The sequence below is a fragment of the Mauremys mutica genome, chromosome 21, assembly GCF_020497125.1.
Source record: "Mauremys mutica isolate MM-2020 ecotype Southern chromosome 21, ASM2049712v1, whole genome shotgun sequence".
NCBI classification, from domain to species: Eukaryota; Metazoa; Chordata; order Testudines; family Geoemydidae; genus Mauremys; species Mauremys mutica.
In genome coordinates this window covers 4992924-5018009 of record NC_059092.1, presented here as the reverse complement: position 1 = coordinate 5018009, position 25086 = coordinate 4992924, and the positions used below count along the sequence as shown (strand labels likewise).

At 45.4% G+C, this 25086-nt stretch overlaps 1 protein-coding gene across 1 annotated transcript in view; it reads left to right on the top strand.

The window, feature by feature from the left end:
- Positions 1–25086, top strand: part of PLCH2 (phospholipase C eta 2) — a 152531-nt gene that overhangs the window by 87072 nt on the left and 40373 nt on the right. The window contains exons 7-11 of the mRNA XM_044996315.1: positions 2867–3070; positions 4717–4837; positions 8726–8897; positions 14594–14701; positions 18465–18623. Coding sequence (XP_044852250.1) covers positions 2867–3070; positions 4717–4837; positions 8726–8897; positions 14594–14701; positions 18465–18623 — 764 coding nt within the window. The remainder of the gene's footprint in view (positions 1–2866; positions 3071–4716; positions 4838–8725; positions 8898–14593; positions 14702–18464; positions 18624–25086) is intronic.

Genomic DNA, 25086 nt, shown 5'->3' with positions numbered 1-25086 from the left:
ACAGTCCAAGCACAGACACAAAGTCAAAGAGCAGCACTGTTGGGAACATTAGGATATAGCTAGACCAGGGGTAGGCAACCTATGGCATGCGAGCTGATTTTCAGTGGCACTCACACTGCTGGGGTCCTGGCCACCGGTCCAGGGGACTCTGCATTTTAATTTAATTTTAAATGAAGCTTCTTAAACATTTTTAAAACCTTATTTACTTTACATACAACAATAGTTTAGTTCTATATTATAGACTTAGAGAGAGAGACCTTCTAAAAACGTTAAAATGTTTTACTGGCACACGAAACTATAAATCAGAGTGAATAAATGAAGACTCAGCACACCACTTCTGAAAGGTTGCCAACTCCTGAGCTAGACCAAGCAGCATCAGAGAGCTGAAGAGATACAGAAGCCGCAACTGAAAAGTAAAAGGAATATTAGGACAGGCTGATGGAAGGCTTATGGACTTGTATGTTGTGTCGGGACCTGTATTTAAGACCAATTATCAACTGTTTGTAGCTTTATAGTACGTTTGCCAGAGAGAAAGCATCCGCTGCTCTGGATGGAATGCTAGCATTTGTGACTGTGCCAGAAAAGTTTCAGATTCTTAATATAGCAATATACTTAGGAGTTCTGTAACTCGGATTTGTCTTGCAGCCTTTCACTTCCAAATCTGACATTTGGGTCAGCTTTTCTAGTCCAATTAAATCTCCATAGAGCTGGCTGCTACTGTATTGGAGATCATGAGTCAGTTGTGGCATATACTATCCGTAGAGGACATTAATTGTCAGAAGTCAGTCATAGAGATAACCCAGTTGATCGGTAGGAATTAGGATTAGTCTCCCAAATGGAACCTGGACACACTCTGTCATGAATGATGAGCGAAACTGTGGGCCAAAGTACACAAGCCTTAATGAACCTGGTCTGAATTAATACTGTGACATAAAACCAGATTACTTTCACAAGGCTTCAAGTTCTGTTGCCCAGCTAACTTTGTGTCACATAGGCCACCTATCCTATCGCTGCTGTTATGATATATTGCTTCTATTTTTCTAGCACCGAGATGCTAGGGCCCTATGATGCTAGATGCTGTGCAAACATGTAACAAAAAGACTGTATTTGCCCAGAAGAATTTACATTCTAGTCTAATAGTAACACCTAACCTGAGCTGAATCAGGTTAGTAACACCTAACCTGGACTGGCTACCTTTTGGAGAAAAGATCTCCATCCTGATTCTAATCCCCTTGGCCAGAGTTATTCCAATTAATTTGTAAAATTTTTTGAAAGAGATATTTAACCTCCTGCTTCAGGGTTTAAGCCAATCCCTAATTATTAGAGACCAGGATGAGACCTAATGTATGGGACAGTTTACCCCATATATGGTACTGCAGGGGTTCTTTGCACCTTCTTCTGAAACATCTGGTACTGGCCACACCTGGAGCAGGATATTGAACTAGATGGACCTTGGGTCTGGTCTAGTTTGGCAATTTCTAGGTATGTGAAAGACGGCAAGAGCAATGTGTTACCCTTCTGGGAGTGCAGAGGGATATGCGAGTGAGACCATTCTGAGCTGCTGTTCGAATCCCACTGAGGGGAGTAAAACAACATTCGTAGGTACGGCCAGGCTGGATCAAATGGATCCGAGGATTGGGGTCTGTCTCGTGTAGTATCCTGACTCCAACTGTGACCCACACCACATGTTCCACAGAAGGTGCAAGAAACCCTGTATTGGGACTTATGGGATCACCTGTCCCTGAAGAAGGTTTCCCATTAACCCCCAATAGGAATCAAGCCCCGAAGGAGAGAGGTTTATATTCCTTCCCAAATGTATCTTAAAATCGTTGCTCTTGAAACTCTGAATGTTCTTCTCATCAGTATAAATGTTCATTCCTTTATTGCATCCTGCTAAGCTCTTGACCTAAAAATGGAGCATTTAAAAAGCCTGTTCAGTAGGGTTATAGGAGAAGGAAGGCCTAGCAGCTCTACCTAACAATCTGTCTGCAGTGTAGTTCCTTTCCTCTGGGGTTAGCAGCTTCGCAGCAGCATCTCTGGTGACCTCCGGGAATAACAGTGGACATTGGGAATAAACACAGAGGGAGCAGAAAAGCATGAATAACCTTTTCATGTACACATTATAAATGCAGACATGATTGCTCTTCAAGTGGGTGCATTTGTCTCATTGTTTATACAGACCCATATGCTCAGTAATTCCCATCAGAGAGCTGTCATTTTGCAAAGGAAAGTAAGGGTTTCTGAAAGGCATCATGTAGGAAAAGAACCAGAGCATCTTGGTCTTGCTTCTGTAGTTCCCATCATCTCGGGTACCAACATAACCAGGAGTTCTCTTAAACTGGGGCTGGTTTTTCCCCAGGTCAGGGGATTGGAACCACTTGGTGTTGCCATTTGGGGGTCATTGGCCTGATGGCTGTAGAAATGTTGTCTGCATGGAGCCGAAGCCGATAGGCTGCCAAAATGGTCAGTGGCCGAGGTTTAGACTGCATAATTCGAAAGGGCTTTGACAGCTGTATGACTGTGGCTTCTCTCTGATTGCTGCTTTTGAACCATGAAATTAGGTGATCTTGGCCTCCCAGTTTCACTGCTTGCTTTTTCTTGAGTCTCAATGAGCCCGTTAGACATGGAAAGAGTCCAAACCCTCCATCCTGTAAAAGGAAAACTCACCACTGCTGTCATGAGAATTTGGTGTTCAGACTGTGTCACAGCAGATGGGGTGCAGAGGTGTTTGTGTCAGACTGGTGTGTGTTGGGAAAGAGGAAGACTGTAGATAAGGGAGAATTTATACCGAGCAATCTCCGATTCACATTCTGCTCTCAAACAGAACAACAAACGCTGATGCTGACCTATCGGGTTTTTCCTACAGGCTTCACCAATTACACACGGAGCCCGTCGGGGGACATCTTCAATCCAGAACACTACCAGGTGAACCAGGACATGACCCAGCCTTTGAGCCACTACTTCATCACCTCTTCCCATAACACCTACCTCATGGGGGATCAGCTGATGTCTCAGTCTAGGGTGGACATGTACGCCTGGGTGCTGCAGTCTGGCTGCCGCTGCGTGGAAGGTAAAGACCGAAGGGAATAACTGTGAGGTAATCAGGAGGCTCCATAGTTTGTGTGTCTTGTCTTTTAGGATAAGAATCATGAGAACAAAGTAGATGGGCTGGGGGAAAGGTTTAGCACAATGGATAAGCAATGGCAAGACAGGGTTTCTATGACAGCAGTATTTACGGCCTCCTCGCTGGTACACTTTCCATGACACAGCAATAGGAAGAGGCTTGAGGTCAGTGTTGTTGTTTATACTCATAAAAAATTATGAATCCATCTTTCAAGGGAGAAGGCTCTTTTCCCAAAGCTATTCTGTGCTAGTTCTCCATTCGCTGCGTAGGGCTTGTGATGTATGGTTGAGCCGTTCTGATTCCATCTCGAACAGGGCATTGGTGCACATACATACTAGCCAGGGATTTGCAGCCTCGTTGCTCAGTTGGAGGGAGTCCCAGGCATGGAAAAGGGCGTCAAGCTATGAAAATGTTGTGACAGCCCTTGCACTCCGCAGTGGGTCTGTTATTTGTTCTTGGGGAATCAGTCGTGGAGTCTATTAGCTTAGTATCCTCTAGGTAGCAGTGCCCATGCTGTCCCTGCCTCCAAGGTCTTGACCTCTATATAGAGGGTCAGTCTCCAGGAAGTAAATATGGCAGCCTGCTCAGGTCAAGGTCTGTGGATGTGGTAACACATTTTCAGGGGAATGAAGCATTACATGGAAATATGCCTGTAGGTGTGTCTAAGGATAGGGAGAATTCACGGGAGGGACGGAGGTGCTTAGATCTTGGCGTTACTGCTACCCTGAGGAGCTCTGCTGAGAATCTGCTCTCTATTCTAGTGCTGAATTCGAATGGGATTTTTATGCTTTAATATCTTTCCCCAGGAAGATATTCCTCCGCACTCACAAAAGAACATCTTTTTTGCTTGGGGCTTTCTCAACCGAAGGGATCTGGGTCATCTGTTCACAACAGAATTTCATGGCAAGCAAGTGCCTGCAGAGGAAACTGCTCAGCGATCTATAGGGAGAGACACGCATGAGGTGGGGGGGGAGGCAAGCCCGCACTCAGCTGCGAGACGTGGGGGCAGGTGCTGTGGCTGGGTTGCAGGTTCTCAGCACCTTTCGCAGAGGCATGGCCCCAAGTCACTCCTGGCAGGATGACGCTACTGTAAGGGGTGGTTATGCTGTTCGGCAAGATGCGCCCAGTAGCAGGAAAATCTCTGGCTCTCTTTTTAATGGGCTTGAGTCTGTCCGTCTGTCTGAATTATGTGTTATAACAGGGGTGCCAAACATGCTGAGCCGCATATGGCAATCTTCAGAGGTTCAAGAGCTGGGGTGCACCTGCTGGGGCTCAGGGTTTCAGCCCCGCTCCTGCAGAAGCCCTGAGCCCCGGGAGGAGTGCTGCATGGGGCTGAAGCCCTGAGACCCCCCTCCTCTCTGGGCAGAAGGCCCTATCCCACCACCCTGTTGCAAGGCAGAGCTCCCAGGCCTCCCCCCCCACACACCCGTCTTGTAAGTGGAGAACGGGGAGAGCGTGGGGGGCTCCGCGAGCCGCGCTTTAACTGTAAAAGAGACGCATGCAGCTTGCGAGCCATGGTTTGGCCACCCCTGGAGTATAATCTATGATCCTAAGATCTAAAGATAAATGAGACCTTTGTTTCCCCTCTGCAGTTGACTGCTGGGACGGGCCAGACGGCGAGCCAATTGTCCACCATGGATACACTCTCACTTCCAAGATACTCTTCAAAGACGTGATTGAAACCATCAACAAATATGCCTTCATCAAGAATGAGTACGTACCCAGCCTGCTGCTACCTCCTGTGGTATCCCCTGGCTGCGTGGTCCTAGATCCCTGTTTAGGCAGCTGGTTTAGGTAGCACGCTTCTGCAGAAGCGCCAATGTTTGCAGTGCCATGTTTCCTCCCCAGTACGTTGTTCATGGTGTTCAGCTTATAGGCAGTGGATGTTTTCAGCCGTATCCCATATACCACCAACCACAGATCTTTGTCTTTTCACTGGAGGGCATGATGTGCCTCAGTGGAGAGAGCATTAGAGGAGGAGGTTCCTGCTGATACTAGCCCTTACTCAGTACTTTTTAGAGCAGGCCCGTGGGTGCTGATTCCATTTGGCAGCAGTTTCTGGAGGTTTCAAATCTTGTTTTCATTCCACGCTGGAAGGGAAGCCAGACCTTTCTAACATGTCTGCAAAACGGAATAGTGTCAAAATGTCCATTTTCTGATGAAAGCCCAAGCTTTTTGATTCAGGAAGGCAGTTTTATGTGCTGGTGTGTGTCTCTGTCATGTGGGGGTTAGCCCTGGGATGTGAGAAACCCGGTTTAAGTCCTTACTCTACCTGATTCAGAGTAGAGGTTTGCATCCTGCATCTGTCTGATTCAGAGTGAGCAGGGAGAGTTGAACTGGGGTCTCCAACCTCCCAGGCCAGTGCCCAAACCACTAGGCTAAAGTATGAGAGAGACTCTTTGGCTTTCTTCCTTCCCTCCCAAAAACCTTCCTGTCAGAACAGACCGCTCTCCAAAACATTTGGGCTTTGTCTAAATGAAGTTTTGTCAAACAGGTGCTGGCCAGCTCTACTAGGGATTTTAAGGGTCTGATAATCTGAGCCAGAGCTCACTGAGGTCAATTGGAAATCTCCGTTGACTTCATTGAGCATTGGTTCAGGTCCCTAAGTGTGCCCTGAAGCCAGTCAGCCATCCTTAATAGAGCTAAGCTGTTCCTGACATCTCAGCCAAAGCAACATTACTATACATGCTGGTGACTTGAAAAATCCCAGCTGTTTGCAAGAGGGTTTTGGTACACAAAAGAACAGAAGGCAAGAAAGTTAGCTTCCAAAATGCCTTTAAATGCAGGTAACTCCTAGTGCCATTAAGGAAAGATGCCTCTTTAGGGGGTGACTGGGACCTTGTTACCATTAATTATTCATGTTTTATTTATTTGTTAGTAAGGACCAACAGTTGGCTTACCAGAGAAAAGCAAAGGCATTGGGATTTATGGGTCTTTTCCTCCCCAGTGCAAATCTCCTAGGACAGTACAGACTGGTGCAAAATCAAACTAAGATGCAAGCTTTTGGCAAAAGCTCTGAGGTCAAATTAGCTACCAGTCTGGGGGTTTGTCCTGTGTGTTTTTTGTCCAGGTCAAAATGTAATTTCTCCTTCTAATGCAGGGCTTTGAGGGGTTAGGTGACAGAGCAGACACTTGTATCCCACCATCTGCGTTACTTTCAGAAATCACACTTTTAAAAAAAAATCCCTTTGCGTGTTGGATTCTGCACTTGTCCCAGAATCATGTCACCTGTAAGCTAAACAGGAATCCATCTGGCTTTGGTTTATATATAGTGCCGATCACCTTGGTTTCAAAATTCTATGACTCCTCCTTGACGAGTTCTAAGGAGTGCAATGTGATTTCCCAGCCTCAGCCAGAAGGACCCAAAAATAGATGCTGAAAATGAAAAATAACGCTGGAAATTGATGGGCTTCCAAGGTGTGCCCCTTACAGGATGCTGTCTAGGTTGTTAGACCTTGATAATGAACTTGTTTTGGCAGCAGTTCCACTTGTGTGTGTGTTTCTTTTCGGTGGTCTTTACTTAACACTAATCTAGAGTTTAGCTTCAAACTGAGTCCTGCTCTCCGAGTAACAATGTGCTGCTGTAGGTGGTCCACATCTCTTTGATGGTGTTCCCGTTTGGGAGCAGTCTGGAATTAATCTTTCCAAATCCTAAACCTTCTGTCTGTGTTTTCCAGTTTGGAAAAAAATGGGAGAACTCTAGACATGGTCCAAAGCACGTTGAAGTCCATAGAAACGCTCTCACTGACTTAAACTGCTCCAGAGCTCACTGATCTGTTAGCAGAAGCATGCATCCCCAAGAACATCCAAGTGAACGGCATCAGATAAATAGTGTCTGTTGGCTCTGGTTTGCCCACTTTCCATTTCTATAGTGAGGTGGCTGATTATAAGACCTGAGAATGTCAGTGCTGGATAAATTGGGTGGTATTTCATACTCCGTTTATCGAGCTGCCATCATTTTTATGGGACTTTCCATCTCACTGTTTATCACCTCTGAATGTCTTGTCTTTGGAAGAGCGATTCATATCTATTTTTTTTAAATGGGCCTGGAGCCCTGCCGTGATCATGAATAGAATAAGGCACCATTAGGATTTGCCAACAAGCTACTTATGACTCCTGTAGCTATTACGCAATTGTCAGACAATGAAATATGCTATGAGTTAGGTGAGGCTATTAGAGCCCAGACGAATGGTAAGCATTTTAACAGAGCAGTGGTTCCCAAACTTTAACAACCTGTGAACCCCTTTCACTAAAATGTCATCTCGCGAACCCCCTCCTAAAAATGAATATTTCCAGGGATTTTCTCCTTTACCTGAGTATAAATTATAAAAGCAGTGATCTTGGAAATATAAAATTTGTTTTTATGACATGCTTATTACACACTATTTAGTATTAATTATTATTTATCATTACAGTATTTTTATTACATTATGAAAATGGCAACACTCTTCCAAGATCTCACTTTCGTAGCTTGTATCACTTTGAATAAGCCTGTTATAAGACAAGGCTCCTACGTTTCACCAAGGAGTATCAGATGTGAAACAGCATGAAGGGATTTAAGAAGCCAACTCAGAGTTCTTCCTCCACAAGCATTCAGGGCTTGAGCAGTCCAGGCAAACAACGCACGTTACAAAAGCTTAAACTCGTTCTTCATAATAATTTTAAAAACAATACTAGCTGCCCATTTAATTTGAAAAACAGCAAAAAATATCCACCTCCCTTTCCATGTCTTATAAGGAGTCTTGAAGTTTAAATCTCCTCAGTGTGATAGATATGCTCGCTTTGATCTGCTTAGCTCTTGGAAGTCCAGGGGCTCCGTGCTGCTGACCCTGTGCTGCCCGGGGTCCCTAGGAACAGCTCTGTCCGCCATTAGGGAATTGTTTCCCGAGAACCCCCTGTAACATTTCGCAAACCCTCCAGGGGTTCACAAACCCCAGTTTGGGAACCACTGTAATGGAACAATCCTGTGGGAGTAGGAATGAGAGGCTCTGCCCGCTTTGTGTAAAATACCCACTGAAAATAATTTTGATTTTTTTAAAAAATAAAATGAAATTGTTTGTTGCAAACCTAAAAAAACAAGTAAAAACGACTTTGTACCAAAGTGTATGATGATTAGTAGCGTGGTCAAGTGAATAGGATGCTGGCCTGGCATTTAGAAAAGCTTGGGCAAGTCACTTTACCGCTCACTGCCTCAGTTTCCCAATACAGGATAATGATGCTGACTTTCCTTGGTAAAAGCACCTGTAGATTTATGGATGAAAATCTCTAGATGAGTGACTATTAAACGTAACACTTTCTATAGTGCTTTTATTCTCTCAAATCCAGGAACAGTCTCCACAGAACCGCTTTGTGAGAAGCACATAGGCAAACGTTATCCCCAGACATGAAAACCAAGATATGCTGAGAGGTTGCAATTAGTTTTGGATCTGTAACAGGACACTACCCTGTACCCTGGTTGGCTGAGTAAATCCCATGAGAGTATCAGTAACTGTCCTTAGTCAGACTGAGCTGCTAACTGGTTGGATTCAAATGGTTCTTTCTCCATCAGCTCTGTAAAAAGCTGACTGTGCAGATGATGTTTCCTGGTTGCTTCTTTTCCAGGTATCCTGTTGTTTTATCCATTGAGAACCACTGCAGCGTTCTCCAGCAGAAGAAGATGGCTCAGTATCTGATCGAAATCCTAGGGGACAAGCTGGACCTGTCTTCAGTGCGCAATGAGGATTCCACCAAACTCCCTTCCCCAGAAAGTCTTAAAGGAAAGATACTAGTGAAGGTAAAAGACCTGCTTGTGTTTGCTCTCTAGTTCTCTTCTTTGGTGGTTTTAAGCTCTTTTTGTGTTATGAACCCCTTGCAGCTTCACTTAAATCAGCTCATTAGAGGTGCTCTCAAGTCACAGAACTTGGATCCAGATTTCAAATCGCTCAAAATTCCACCTGGGATTTTGGTTCCTCTCTCTAGAACGAGTAGCCATTATTCACACTGGGGTCCGGGTTTGGATTCTGAGCCACACTCTTGGGTTTGGATTGTGGGAGAAGCTCAGCACCTGGCAGGGTTAGTTCCTAGCACTGGGAAGGACTGAAAATGGGCACAGATGTCCCAAGAGGCTGTGATATTAGGCTCACTGTCAGATGATGGCTGTGTCCATAACTGGAACTGATTTACTACCAGATGACTGGGGAGAGACTCAAAGCTGACATTTCTTATGGCGGTGCCTAGGGAAGCTCCATGGGCACTGTCTTTGGAGTGCACTTTGAAAATAGCTCTCAGCTGCGGTTGAACCGACAGCATTTTTGCAACCAGGCTGTGTGGGAAGGACCTGCCAACTGTACAAAGGGTGTGGAAAAATATCCATCACACCATCTCAAGTGGGGCTGAAGAGCAATCTCCGTGGGTTTATTTTTGTTTGTTTGTTTATTTTTTTAGTGTAGCTCTGGCTGAAGAGAACTTCCCCTGACATAGCACCTCCAGCCGGACATTGCTTAAAAATTTGTCAACTTTTTGTTGAATTATTTTTTTCAGTTTTGAAAACTGAAATTTCAACCAAAAAATGTCAACAGAAAATTGCAATTTGGAAAAGTTCAACCAGCTCTACTCATAATACAGGATACAGCTTTTCTCAAATCTAAGGCTGGTGATGATCCAGATGAAACACAGCTAGTGGGGACAGTAGGGACAAGGACTTGAATGTGCTTGTCATACCATCCCTTTGCACCCTCCCCATCACCTTATATCAGTGGGTAATTGAGTGTCTGTTGCTCTGTCCTTGCACCCCCTGCTGCCTTTGCTATGGTAGGGTGGCGACCAGAGCATTGTTCACTCAACTCAACTAGGAGGTTCTGTTTTTATAACCCAAATTACAGTAAATATGTCTGGCTGGCTCTCACTGTAGGCTTGATGTTTTCTGTATTCATTTTACATTTGCACAAAACATCACGGTTTCTCGCTTAGATATTAAGTTGCTCTTCTGTGAATTGGAAGATGTCACCTGTATGGGCGTGTTTGTGTTTTATACGAGCGAACATTTTTCAGGCCGTTAGTTTGTGATGTTGACTCGGATGCCTTTGGGTATCTTTTGGTCGGGGGGAAATAAATAAGAGATGACAGGGTTATAGGATTTAGAATCCTGGTTCATTGCACCTGCGCATGCTGTAAATTATTTTAACAAATTGTTTGTCAGAATATTTTCTTGCACCAAGACTCTGGCTGATGTCTTTTCTGCTTCCTTGGGGGCGGAGCACGTAAGTGCTTTTAATGCTAATGACCCATTGAGAGGGATATGTTCCTAACTGGCATGAACGGCCCCTCAGGCTGACGTAATATAAGAGCTGTTCTCTGTTAAGTATAAAGCAGTGTAGCTGTTTCAGGGAGCCTGTGTTATCTATTGGCTGAGTAATGCATCACTGACGTGAAACTTTCAGTGAGGCGTTTTCCATGTAAACAGTTTTCCTTTCCTCCAAAGCTGTTCCGGCTCATTTTGGAAATGTCTTAAACTTTTAGGTCTATTGTAGGTGCTTTCTTACAGTCCAGATGATAGGGAAGGGTGCTAATTTGGCAGGTCTTGTGGCTTCATTGGAACGCCAGGGTCAAACTTCTGTCCTTTGCTCACGGTAGCTTAAGGAGTACCTGGGTGCCCCTCAGAGGAACTCGTGTGGGAGAAGGGGTGTGTTTTCTCTTGCTGAAGAAGGCTCCGAGTGCTTTAGCCCTCCCCCATGAAAACAGATCTGATCTGTTAAGGGTCGCCTATGTGTGGAGGGGTGGGATGCAGAAAATGGGGGGATCCGTGATTGCGACCACCTCTGACGCCACTTCTGAAACAGAATCTAAGGTGGTAAATCGTACAGTGTAAAGCTGATAGTTGCCCCTTGTGACTTACTGCCCAAGCTGTTGCCTTGCACAAATTTTGTTGTATGGATGCAATTTCAGACTGAAGGCTTCATTGAAGGGAAAGTTTGTGGTCTAAGCAATGTTAGAGCCAGAGAAGAGCTCTGGGGTCAGCTCCTGGCTCTATCTCTCACCCACTGAGGCACCTAGGCCAACCACTCCCCAAACTAGGACTGCTTCTCCTCCCCCCCAACCCCGCACTTCACCCCTTGTGCATGGACATAGAGCTTACCTGTGCAGCCGGATGAAGATGTGCAAAGCAGCATCCATTGCCAGGTTGAAAGGAGTGTTTTTGTATTTGGTCCCTAGTTCTTTTCAAAGCCAGGACTGTTCCATCTGACTCTTCCCTTAAGGCACTATAAATAGTCGCTGCTTAAAGTAGGTTTTTCCTGTCTAGATAAATAACTCTTTGACTGCAGCTAAATTCAACATCTCTGTGGAATCCTTTCAGCATCAATCAAGAGCTAATGCCATGTGTGAAGTAGCCTGTAAAATTTGCCTTGGGAGGGCAGGGCCAGTCTTGGATCAACTGTATATTTTTTTTCACCTCTGTGCTTGGCTAACTTGTCTCTTCATTCCCGAGTGGGTTCCTGTTACCTACATGTTGTGCAAGTAACAGGGCAGAGGCACAGTAGGATGCTAGCCATGACTGGCAGTAGATTCCAGATGTGCCTCCAAACCAGTCATCCCAGCCATTCTGCACCTTTTACTGGAAAAACTAAATGTATAAAAACAAAGTCTCCTGAAGTCCATGTATGTTCTTAGATTTGCGAGGTGGTAAGTCAAACATAGCAATGTAAAGGTGGAAATAGAAATGATTTTTCTTTACCCTGCTCTCAACATTTAATGGTAGGTTTCCAGTGTAGCTCATGAGGGAGGTTCATTTTACATGGTGCTGAGTGCAGGCCCCAAACACTAAAAAATAAGTCACTTTTGTATGTGGAGGTTTAAATATTAATGCAGCCATGCAGCCTTCCTCACTCCATTCTGCCAGCCTTTCTCCTTCTCTCCAGTCCAGAATAATAATGGCTTTTTGGCACCTCTTTTATCCTGGGAATCCAAATAACTTTACAGCTGTTTGTTAGTTAACTAAAACTTCTCTGTGCTATACCTATGTTGCCTGCCATATTCTTGAACTGGTTCCATGGTTCAAAGATGTGGTTTTTCTTTGTTTCTTTTAACCTGCATAGGTCTGGGTTTCATTTCTGGTGCACAGGACACTGGCATCTCCATAACAGATGCAATAGGTGAATCTCAAGACTATTAGAGTCCATTAGATACTTAGCACAAGTTCCTCAAATCTTGTCATCTCCTAGGCACCTGCTAACAAGAAATAACTTTCAGCTGCTTTTCACTTATTCAAGGCTAAGCTATCCAAAGGGCCACTGGAAATGTCAAGGATGTTTTTAGAGATGGAATGAAACCAGAACAAATGGGATTAAGGGTATGTTACGGCGGCGCAATTGTGCTGCTATATCACCATAGTGTAGACGCATCCTACACCAATGGAAGGGGTTTTTCCATTGATGTAGGAAGTCCACCTCTCGGAGAGGTGGTAGGTAGGTCAGCAGAAGAATTATTTCATCAATCTAGCCACGTCTACACAAGGGGTTAGGTCAACCTAACTACAGTTCTCAGGGCATGATATTTTTTCATAGCTCTGAGCAACACAGGGTAGGTCAATTTAATTTTTTAGTGTATACCACAGAATAAAGCAGAGAGACACACTGGTGAGTGCAAATATTGTGGTGAGTGCCCTGGGACTGAGATGAACTAGGCTCCAATCAGCTACTCTCTGAGTTGGGATGGCCACCTGGCTTAGATCAATTAAGAGACCACTCAAAACTTGTGCCAATCTTTGAGGTTTGAAAAAAACCTGGGGCAACCTATTTCTGTGGCTCTATTTCTCTATCCCCTGTATTCTTCACATCCTTCTCACTTCAAGTTTCCTACCCAAGTGGAAATGCCCTAAGAAGATTTCCTTGTGGCATTTCTGACTTACCCCATACCAAAGAAGTGCAAGGAATCTCATGAGACAAATGGTTCTGTGCAGGGGATGAACTGCCATAGAGTGGCATGATGGTCTCAAACCAAGCCTTCACCTCAAACTGATCCAGAAATGAATGCTGCTTGCCCAGCTCCAGCTCAGCAAGGCTATAAGTACCTGTCTTCAGGAATAATCGCACTGCAGCTGATAGTACTTATCTGTTAAATGTCCGCAGTTTCAATATGAATTACTTTACCTTTGCTGCTTTTCTGGTAGAGTCAGAAATGCTGGGGCACTGAGCTGACACACTCTCTACTTCTGGTGGTGTGAATATTTTCTTACTAGGTCAAAGAGTTTCTGCTGGGGCTGTACAGGTTAATTGGTTTAATTGTACATGCTGAGTTTGCAGTTGTGCTGGCAAATATCGGTGACTGCCCTTTCGGATGAAATGAAATCCCTTTCCTGTGTGGACTGAACGGAGAGGGCAGCTGGAGACTCAGCTGTTTAAATAATATCACCAGCTCCTGCTCTTCCTTTTGCTGCCATTTCAGCAACTGCAAATGGTGATTGGCATCCGTCGAGGAGAGTTAAGCCCCCATTCAATCCTGCCCTCCAGCAGCAGTGATGACTCTTAGTCCAGAAGGCTCTGGAAGGTTCCATGATTCTTCCCTTTCTTGAAAAAGCTCCAGGTCACTTTCAAACTTTCAAGCATCTGTCCAGGTCACTGCCTGAGGCTGTAATTCAGGCTCATTCCCCTCTGCCACCCTTTGCTCTGTGCGTTGGGGCACACGTAGAAGAATACTGGGAAGTCTGGAGTCCCCACTCTGGCTTGAGGTGATTCATAGCAGCTGCTGTGAGGGGCAGTAGCAGCTAGGTTTAGAGGAAAGAGAGGGAGATGGGCAGCAATGGAAAGGAAGGTATCTCCTTTGGGCAGGCAGGATAGATGGGCACTATCCTTTTCCTAGGTATATATGTAATGTGAGAAGGAAGCTAGGCTTTTCCAAGCCATGTCCACTCACCAGTGAAGGATTCTGTCCCCTTTTCGGTCTGAGATTCCACGGCCAGACCTTCAGAACTGCCCATCATGCGTGAGCTCCCATTGGGAACCTCTGGAGTGGCCGGACACTGAACTCTTCTGAAAATCTGGCCCCAAGCAGCAGCTCTCCTCATAACCATTTCCTTCCTGACTAGGTTTCTTGCATTAGTTCAATCCACCTTGGGATTACCCAAGGCAAGAATTACAGCAAAAGGACTAAGGAGGTGGAACGCCTTCTTCCCTACAATACGGACTAAAGGAGAGTCCTTTCTTGTTCTTGAGCGGGTCACTTGACAACCTTAAACTTAATTGAACCCATGATATATTCGTCATGCATCTGACGAAGTGGGTATTCACTCACGAAAGCTCATGCTCCAAAACGTCTGTTAGTCTATAAGGTGCCACAGGACTCTTTGCTGCTCCATGATATATGGACTCCATAGACCCCAGAAAACCTCTCTGGACTCCCAGCCATTCTCATATCTTCAGTTGCACATTATCATTTTCCTCTCATCGTACCAAGAGATGCATGTTGACCTGCCTGTCTAATCCTTTTGTTTTCCAGGGCAAAAAACTTCCAGCCACCATTAGTGATGATGCAGAGGAAGGGGAAGTGTCTGATGAGGACAGTGCTGATGAGATTGATGATGACTGCAAACTAATGAATGGAGATGTAAGTAAAACGGATACATGAATACAAATGTATGTTGACCTGTTCCACTGCGGTGGGATGAATGCTGAGTTCATATGGTGTCTGGAATGAGAAAGTAGGTTAAGGCACATAGGGTTCTCAAACTTTGTGGAACTTTTTTTAAGGAGAGAGAGAGTGTGTGTGTGTGTGTGTGTGTGTGTGAGAGAGAGAGAGAGAGAGAGAGAGAGAGAGAGAGAGAGCTATCCTGAGGGTAACAAATCTGTTTCACGGCAACTTTTCAAGGCTTCAAAATATGGTCGATCTGCATTGGAATTTGGGAGGAAAACTAAACTTTCAAACATTTTTCACAAAAATAGAATTGTCTGAATGTCTGTCTTATTATCAGAACCTGAGGTTTTCAGTTCAGGCAGAGGTACCTCAGTGAGTGGGTGGGTGGCCTCGTTGTGACGGCACTGACCTGGCATGGCATGTGGGAGACTCCGGTTCACGTCCCTCCTATGTCTGACTCAAAACCGAGTTGTTCATCCCAGATGTGTCTGACTCAGGCAGAGCAGGGACTTGAACCTGGCTTGCCCATGCTATAGAGTTAAGAGAGTCTCACTCTTTGTCAAAAACATTGTGACACAGTCTGCATCCAAACCAAATGGTTTGGCTTTGACAAAACTGCACATTTTGGGGAAATTTTATTTTATCAAAAATGTTCTGACCATCTCTAGTATCAAATGTTCCAGGTAGGTACAGACCTGGTTTATTTTTCCTTCTTCCCTGCAGAGGTGCTGAGCACTTACAGCTCCAGTCACCTTCATCTGGAGTTGGGGACGCTCAGTTGTTCTGCAAATCAGGCCCACGGGGGGGGGGGTCTGTGTGTGTATGTGTGCGTGAGAGACCTACAATGCATGTCTATCATCTGATTTTCAGAAATGCTGCACAACTTAATCTTCCATTGAAGTCTTTTGAGAGCTGCAAGTGTGAGAACCTCTGAAAAATCAATCAATGTTGGGGTGTATATATTAAATGTAACAAAGATACCCTGTGGAGGGGATGGGAGAGAGTCAAACCTATGTCTGTCTGTCTGTCTGTCTGTCTGTCTAATAATATAATTTCATTGTAACTCTTAAACTTGACACTCCATGTGTCAGAGAATAGACTGCAAAAAAGAACTGAACCTGCTTAATCAATGGTAAATGACATTACCAGCAGTCTGGTTGCTTTTTGCTAACTTGCGTGTGTGTGTGTGTGTGCGTGCACAGGTTGTTTGGTACCTTGGTGGGTTGTATAGTGGAGTATTCTTCCAAAAAAATTGAGTCCCCTTTCAGTGCTTCCCATCCCATCTCAAACTGGGCCTTCTCTGGAGAATAAATTCCCCAGCTTCAGTGGTCCTTTTATTGAGCACTTTTTGACATGCTGAATGCTGTGCTTAGTTGGCTTTAACTGTACAAAAGTGTTAAAAGGAAAATAAGCTGTTCATTTCAGCTTACTTCAGCCTGAAAACAGCTTATTCATTCGTCTCTTTTTAGAAGTAAAATTCTTCTGACACTTAATCTTCTGGCCTGCAGTGAGTATGGCATTGCAGCTTATGGAAACTTAATATAAAAGGGACAGCAGAAACCTTTAATAACATTAAACAAAATTGCCTTGGACGTGTGTCACATTTGCGGCCCTTTATTTTTGTCCTTTAGACTATTTCCTTCTCTCCTATTGTGGGTGCAATTGTTTTGTTTTAGGACTAGAAGAGAAACCTCTCCTTAGAGCCGTGCTAGCATGGAAGAGGGGGAGGACCTTGAAATCCATCTTAAGGAGGAGAATTGGTTTTGTTTAGTTATATTTCTACTGTAGCACGCTTAATTTTTTCCCCTTAATCTTGAGATCTGCGATGTTTTGACACTTTGCTCCTATGGTTTTTGTCTCTCCCTCTGCCTGGCATTACATCCATTCAAAGTGGAAGGTACTGTACACCTACGGTGGTGGTAGAGGTTAGCCTGCCGGCCTTTACACTGGGATCAGTCCTGTTACCAAGGAATGAACATGTGGAGCAGGGAAGAAAAAATTGTTGGAGGGTATTGAGGTGAAAAGCAAACCAAATTGTACTACAAGTCCCACAGTCACATGAACTAGACAATCTGATCCCCCGGCCTTTATGGTTGTGTATACGGAGCAGCTAGAGATACCCACGTCTGCAGACTTCAACCCAAACTGAACTGAGCCTTTTTACTGCCACAGGCCAGGTTCATGCAGCTTGTTGTTCTTCTCCCTCGTGTTTTCCCACCTGCCTTTGTCTTCGCTCCCTGGACTCGCCCCGTATCAGAAAGCAACAAGGGAGCCAGTTCCATATCTCTGCTAGAACCAGGAAGTGTTTCAGGAGCCTGTTCTCGCAGGCTTTTCAGCCTCCTTTATTAGACAGTTCAAGTAAACACTCACATTTCTGGATGCTTGGTCAAAAGCAAACTTTTGTGACTCTCCCATTGGTAGCTTTTCTCCAGCCCTCTTTGACACAGCTCTCACGTGAGCTTCTGTCTAAAAGAAGGAAGTTTTCCTTCTTCAAACAGGCAGAGAGAGCTGGAAGCTAGTAAGAGAGACATTCTTCCTTATAAAGAGACTCTGCTGCTTTCCCTGCTGCATCTTAGAGCTGGGCACATTACTTGCCATAAAGCCCCTGCCTTGCTTACATCTTTGTCTTCATTAACTAACAATGTGTTTTAGTCTGTCTTGTGCCAACATCTGGGATTCCAGATTTGCTAGACCCGGCTCATGTTAGAGTGAGGCTTTGGAAAGCATGGGAAACGACAGCTTATTTCCTGATGGCATTAATCAGGACATTCTAAGGCCTGTTAAGCAAACACAATGGGGGGGGAGGGTTAAAACCTTCCAAAGATCTGAAGTTGGGAGTTGCTCTATGTAAACTGCATGGCTAGAAAAGAGAGCCGTGTTTCCATCTCTGTTCCCCCACCACTCCTCACCTCAGTCGTTCAGCAGCCTGAATGGAAGAAGGGAGCAGGAACATGCACTAAATGCTGCCTTTTAACTGTGGAAGGCCTGATTCTCCAGCTGCTCCCATTCCAGTTGACTCCTGCAGGCACTGTGGCTGCAGACACAAGCTCTTCCATAGCAAATAGTTGATGGTTTTGAGCTCTTTATATTCCCTCAGACTTGATGTGCAATAGAAATGCCATGTTTTATTCAGCCTTTGTGGGTGTGCAAAACTTGAACCGCCTTGAGAATGGCAAAGCGCAGTCACTGTCATGAAATAGATCAGACTTTTTGGAAATGAATACTACAGAATGGAGCCTGCACTAGTCAGGTCTCCAAGGAATCACCTCAATACCAGCTATTTCCAGGTAGCACATCAATGGTTTGGTAACAGAGTCCATGCCACATGAGCAGCCTTGCTGACAAGCGATTTTGGTTCCATTCAACCAGAAGTTGTTACATTTTTATTTATTTATTTGTTTTGCAAAATGTTTAACTTTCATTCCATTGTGGCTTCAGGTTAGGGCTTCACACGTATCTGCTGTGAAGCCCAACACTGGGCACTCTTATAATTGCAGATAACTGACAATGTTACTGTATTTCACAGTGTACAAACTAAGAGGCGGCTGGGCTATTAGCATGGGGAGCAGTAGTTAATGATAGTCCATTAGAGTGAAGCCTCAGTCCATTTCTTTTGCCTCATTTTCTTCTTATTTTTCCCCCTGAATGTACTGTTTTAGTTTGTGTTGCCTCTTGTTGGAGAAATGAAGATTTCACACCACTGTGCCCTCGTTTAATGACCGTATTTCATTGATAGGCTTCCACCAATCGGAAGCGAGTAGAGAATATAGCAAAGAAGAAACTTGACTCGCTGATAAAGGAATCCAAAATCCGTGACTGTGAAGATCCAAACAATTTTACAGTCGCCACTCTGCCACCATCTGGGAAACTCAGCCAAAAGTCGGACATCAAGAAGGTGAAACTCTTTTGTCTTTCTCAACCCATATCAGAGTTGACTTTTCATTTTTCTCTCTCTTCCCCTGATGTACATTAGTACAATAAATTTTAAGAATGATGAAGGTCTACATGTCCAGAGCTGCATGCTTAAAGGTAGGCTTCTAAACACACAGTCAGACTCCCAAATTGAACTGACTTGGCTTACGGGTGCTGAGCACCTGCAGCTCTCATGACACCCATGGGATTGGAGCATGCACAACCCCTTTATTAAATTAGGTCTCTTCTATTTGGGCTCTTGGATATGGATTTAGAAGCCTAACTTCAGGCCCTCAGCTCTGCCCTCTTTCCCTTTTTTGGCTTAATCGGTGTGTCTTCTTCTTTCCTTTTAAAAACCAACAGCCTTTTAGCCTGAAGAAGGTGTGTTACTGTAATAACCAGCATGACTTTTGATTTGGGAGCATTCCAAAGTGTGTTGATCTCAACTTATAAATCATGAAACTTTTTATAAAAACGTATAGGTTACTATGATTGATATTTTTCCTTATTAAAAATGCTGGCTGCATGGGAGCCTTGACTGCCCATTTGAATATTAATTTTGCAGCATTGTAGTTCTGTGGTGCTTTCTGCAGCAGACAAGACCACGAAAAGGCTAATAATATCCCAGCTGTTGATGCCAAGTCCCACTGGAATCCCTTGTGTCTTCTCTGAATGTGCGCTACAGTGGCCGTTGTGTGCCTGGGAGATATCCTTGCTGGCAACATAACAAATTTGTGCCTCGTGTTGAATACGCTGTGTTGAACTTCACCATATGCAATAGCTAAATATAGACCGGAATCACTCTTTGTGTATGCAAAGACATCTCATCATGGGAATTTAAAGAATCATCAGCTAAAGCCTGCTGTTGTTTGAAATCCATGGCAAAACTCCAGTTCTAGTTTGACTTCAGTGAAGGGGAATAATAATCCATATTAATTAACAATGGTTGAACCCCCACCACCCCAAAAACTGTGGCAAATAATGCCAAACCTACCCCTTTTAAAAAAAAGTCAGATGCTGATCTCAAAGCTCTTGGGATCAGAAATTGGAAAGTAACCATATTGGGAACCTCAAGCATTAAAAAATCAGGTGTTGGCCTTTCTCCCCCACCCCAAATTATGAATTTTTGTAATACTTTTGAGTTTCTTTTTATTTGCCTTCTGATTTTGAGCCTTTATGATTCACATTATCCAGCTTCTCTCTGCAATCATGAGATCTAAAAACTTACCTTTTATTAATGAAGGTGTAGATTCTCATCTAATCACATGACTCCAGAAGCTAGGCCTTTACAGACAGACTTGCAATAACATGTCAGGAGTTGGCAACACCTAGGAGTTCTAGAGAGCCAGCTTTCTTGGGAGATTTCTATTAATTATTGTTCTGGTGTCCTTAATCATGCAATTAAGTTGCATGGAAATCACTGTGATGTACTCCTCTGATTGACCCTAACTTAATTAACTATAGGGGTGCTTGTGAAATTGGGAGAAGTAAAAACTTCAGTGAATCTCTTTTTCTGATTGGCTCCAGTTAATGTCATGGAAGTAGCAGGCTCTTAGGAGTGAGTCATCAGGAAACCCTGTAATATTTCCATCCTGCATGTCCTTCCATATGCCCATGAAGGACCTAGCTGCAGTAGGTTGACAGTTTGTTATAACTGGCAGATATCATTCCCAAAACAGCCTCTCTGTCTGTCTCTCTCTATCCCACAGCCCCTTGGTCTCTTGCATGTAAGTCTAAAGCAGCCTTGACAATGTGTATATAAACCAACAGGAAGCTTCCAGTACATAGAGGTGATTGGGAAGTAAGTAGGTGAAAGAGTGGGGAAATTACAGGCCTGGGATGCCATTGGAGGTCTGTCAAAACCGAAGCTCTGCAATCTATCTTCAACTGCATCATCTTGCAAAGTAGACAGGTCAGAGCCTGTCCTGCCCAGCTCTAAGCTATACCTCCAACTGAGTGAGTGGCAGGGCCGTCCTTAGGCATAGGCAGAATAGGCAGCCGCCTAGGGCACCACTAGGTCTGGGGGCACCATTCTGCCGGGAGCCGGGACAGATGGGAAGCAGTGGAGCATGTAAGAGCAGGCTGCTGGGTCCTAGAGAGAGCGGAACGCAGCACAGTCTGAGGGAGGGGATGGGCTGCTGGGGTCTCTGGGAAGGGGAGGGAGTAGGGGTTGGGGAAGGAGCTCACCTGTGAGTGTGACTCTTTCCCCCTGGCTGAAGTGAGGTGAGGCAGGCTCTGCGGCTCTGGAACCAGTATCCTTGTCCCCCATAACATCCATTCTTCTCCCCCCTGCCCCATGGAGCACCCCCTCCTTTCTCCCTCCTTCCCAGGAGCATCCCTCTCTCTCCTCCCTCCCCTCCGTCAGGGCCGGGTTGGGTGAGGTGCTGGGGGGTAGGTGCGGGGAGGAGGCTGGCTGCCTGCTGAGGAATGAAAGTGAAAGTAACTCACTTCCTCGGCCAGGATTGGAATGTCACACGGGGCTGGGCTGGGGTTAGCCAGATGTGTGAAAAATCAGGACAGGGGATTGGGGTAGGGTGAGCAGATATCCCTATTTTATAGGGCCAGTCCCAATTTTGGGGTCTTTTTCTTATATAGGCCCCCACCCCCTGTCCTGATTTTTCACACTTGCTGTCTGGTCACTCTAGGTGGGGGTAATTGGTGCCTATATAAGACAAAGCACCAAATATCGAGACTGGCCCTATAAAATCAGGACATCTGGATCTGGTCACCCTAGCTGGGGAGCGCCTCTCCCCCGGGCTGGCAGCTGCCAGCGATCCATCTCATCCTGGGGGAGCTGCACTGGGGAGGATTAGCTGCTGTGGCTCCATGGGTGACCTGTCCCTGAGATCAGATGCTGTGCTAACTTCACCATGGTCCGTAAGGCTGGTGGTGGTGCCCATTGGCGTGTGATTGGACCTGAGGGTTTGCTGCTGCTGCTGCCACTCTGCACCCCAAGAGGTGGATTTTGGGGTCTACTGCAGCTGTTGGACCAGCAGGCTGGGGGGTGAGCCAAGCATGAAAGCAGTACTGTGTTGCCATTTAGATTGTCATTTAACAACTTTGTTTGCCAAAAATTCTTGCTAACAATCCTGAATCCAATTTCAATATTTTTTTTTAATTAATATCTTAGCCAAAAACAGAAAATTAAGTTGTTGACAATTATTAGTGACAGGTTTGGTTTGAGGCAGGGAGTGGGCCAGTTTTCATCAGAGAAACAAAAAATGTTGACTGACTTTCCTATAGCCTGTTACTCCTGATAAGAGCCCTCCAACAACTGTAATATGCTCATCTCCTTACTAGTGTATAAAGCAGGGGTCGGCAACCTATGGCACATGCGCCAAAGGTGGCAGGTGAGCTGATTTTTGATGGTACGCAGCGGCAGGCTGAGCGGCTCAGCCCATCAGTGCTCTGGGGTTCCGGCTGCTGCCCTATTGCCAGCTGGGATACCAGCCGCCGGCCCCACTCAGCACCTGCTGCTGGCCTGGGGACCCCCAAGGAACCCCAGGCTGGCAGCGGGCTGAGCAGGCCGGCTGAACCACTCAACCTGCTGTCAGCCTGGGGTTCCATTCATTCAGCCGGCAGTGGGCTGGGGGGTTGAGTGGCTCAGTCTGCTGCCAGTCTGGGGTGCCGGCAGCACTCAGCCTACTGCTACTCCGGGGTTCTGGCTGCCGGCCCCTTGCCAGTCAGGAGCCCAGCCGCTGGCCCCACTCTGCCTCCTGCCAGCCTGGGTGAGCAGAATCCCAGGCTGGTAGCAGGCTGAGGGGGGTTGGCGGCCGGGATCCTGGGTGGCAGGAGTTGGTAGTCAGAACCCCAGACCAGCAGCGGGCTGAGCAGGGCCTGGGATCCTTGTCTAGGGTTCCAGTCACCAGTCCCGCTCAGCCCGCTGCCAGTCTGGGGTTTCATTTACTCAGCTGGTAGTGGCCTGAGCAGGACCTCAGATAATAACAATAGTTTATTTATATAATATAGACATAGAGACCTTCTACAAACATTAAAATGTATTACTGGCACGAGAAACCTTAAATTACAGTGAACTTGGCACACCACTTCTGAAAGGTTGCCGACCCCTGCTATAGACTGACCATATGTTGTACTAAGATTCTCCTGCTTTTTTTTTTCCTGTGAGTCAGTATAGCTTTTGCCAGCCCAGAAGTTGGGCAGCCAATGTTTTACATTTTCACAATGTTTTCTCCAACTTTCATAAAGTAAATACATAGTTAATATGAGTTAAAAAGGGCAGGGACACTTCCTTGTGAAGAATCTGTACAGCAGATCATGCTAGAGCTGTGAAAATGTCAGTTTTTGATGGAACTTTAGAGACAGTGATTTATCATGTATTTTATCATGTGAATGTGCTGCTAGTGCCAATGTCTTTCCAAACAAAAATAAGGCACAATAGGACTTCTGTAACATTTCTGTGCTACCTTAATCTAGATGAGATGATTCTGTGCTGACTTCATTTTGGTCACTTTGTGCTTTACCTAGCAGTAAAACTAGGGTTATATTTTCCCACTGTTTGGAAACCCAGCTTATTAAACTGATTTTGCAGCCAAAAAAGCCAGAAAGATTGCTTTCAATTAAAAACAAATCTTTGTTTCAATACCTCTTCATATAAATTTCCAATAAAATTTTGACAAATTTAAAAAATTATATTATTTGCATCATTCTGTCAAATCAGAATTTTTTCTATAGGGCTACTTCTTTAGTGCTAGTGCATCAGCATTACAGTGTGCTTAATTAAGTTAAACTGGTTTTAATAACGTGAATGTGGCAAGTTTTCCAATACTGTATGCTTATATTTGTGTTGCTAAGAGCAGATTAGGCACAGGGGCACCAGTTTAATAATCTCGCCTAGGGCACCATAAATCCTAAGGACGGCCCTGGTGAGTGAGCTCAGGTAAACCCGGTTTTATGGGTTGTGTGTGTGTGGACAGTAGTGGGATTGGGCTAAAACCGAGGTGAGAGCCTGGGGTTAAGCCTGCAGTGCAGCCATACCCTGTGAGACACACCTGGCTGAACTGCCAAATGCAGGGCGAGTGGAGGTGGCTGGTTTTATTAGTCTGAGTTGTATTAGTAGCCGACTACAAGAGAGCTGCTGGGCTGTATTTTTAGAGTAACAGCATGCTTTTGTTTGTAAATAGGGACACCCACATGTTGCTTAGTCTTACAGAGCAGCTGAAGCTGCCCAGAGAGCTCTGAAAACTCTTCTATTTAAGGCAGCTCGACGCTTGTGTCATACTCTGGTATTTCAGTTCCTGGGGGGTGGCTTTCTGCTTTGACGCATGGGGACATTCTGTTGCAAAGAGCTCCTTTTGTTCCTTAGCGGGCTCTGTCTGTTGACTGCTCTAATGATAATACTTTGCCTTCCCTAGTGCTTTCCATCCCTAGATCTCAAAGCCCTTTGCAACCATTAACGAATAAATCTTCACAGCCCAAGTGTTATGCTGGTAAATCGCATCTGCAGTTTGCAGATGGGGAAACGAGGCACAATGCTGACTTGTTCATAGAAAAATCGGGCAGAGTCTGAAGCAGGAAGCCAGATCTCCTGGCTCCTATGCTTCAACCACTTAGCAGAGAAGGCTGCTCTGCATGTGGCTGATGCGGAGAAGGCTGCAGTTTCAAACGGAAGAACTGTGACGCATTTGGAGCAAGAGGGAGCTGGGTTACATGGGATTACTAGGCAATCATGGCCCTGTTTTCATGTCGGTGTCATAAGGAATAAAAATTGAGGGAAGTTAAATCCCAGGGGTTGATATTTCGATCCTGCTTTCCTATACTTTGCTTTCCTGTCATGGAAACAGGATCTCTGCTTCTTGAAGACTTCCTCAATCCGGCTGCTGGGGAGTTTGATCCAACGTGGACCCCACCGCGAAGCTGGGTTCTGCATCGGACCCTGCAGCTGGAGTCAGTCCTATCATTCCGTGGCAGCACAGGCGGTTGCTGTGGCAATGACAGCAGCGAAAGTGTCCAATGTCCCAAGTGGAAGAATCTTCAGTCTCGTCCTGTTTCACACCTGCGCCCATCACAGAATTGCCATAGAGCAGGCAGTCCCTGTTTGAGACTAAAATAGCAGGGATCTGGTTGCTCACGATCACTGGGGCAGGAAGAGCCGCAAATCAGCTGCATAGGAGCTGGGAGTGGAAAAGCTGAGGGAATGCAGGAGGGGTTCCTAGAGATGTGTAGGGGAAGCATGCACAGTGCCTGTCCCTTCTGCACTTCACTCAGTACATCCATAGCTGCCTTTCAGTAATGTAAAGGGTGTGGCGACTTGCATAAGGAAAGCACTCTGAGGCTTTCTGGTCAGTCTTCCCGTCTCTGCCTGAAACCCGGTTCTTTTTCATATGGTGCCAAGCGCATTGTCACTTGAGTTCATATGAGACCCGCCTGTTAAATAATCGTGTCACTGGGCAGAGAGGGTTGTCTGGTTTTGCAAGGGGCAAGGAGTA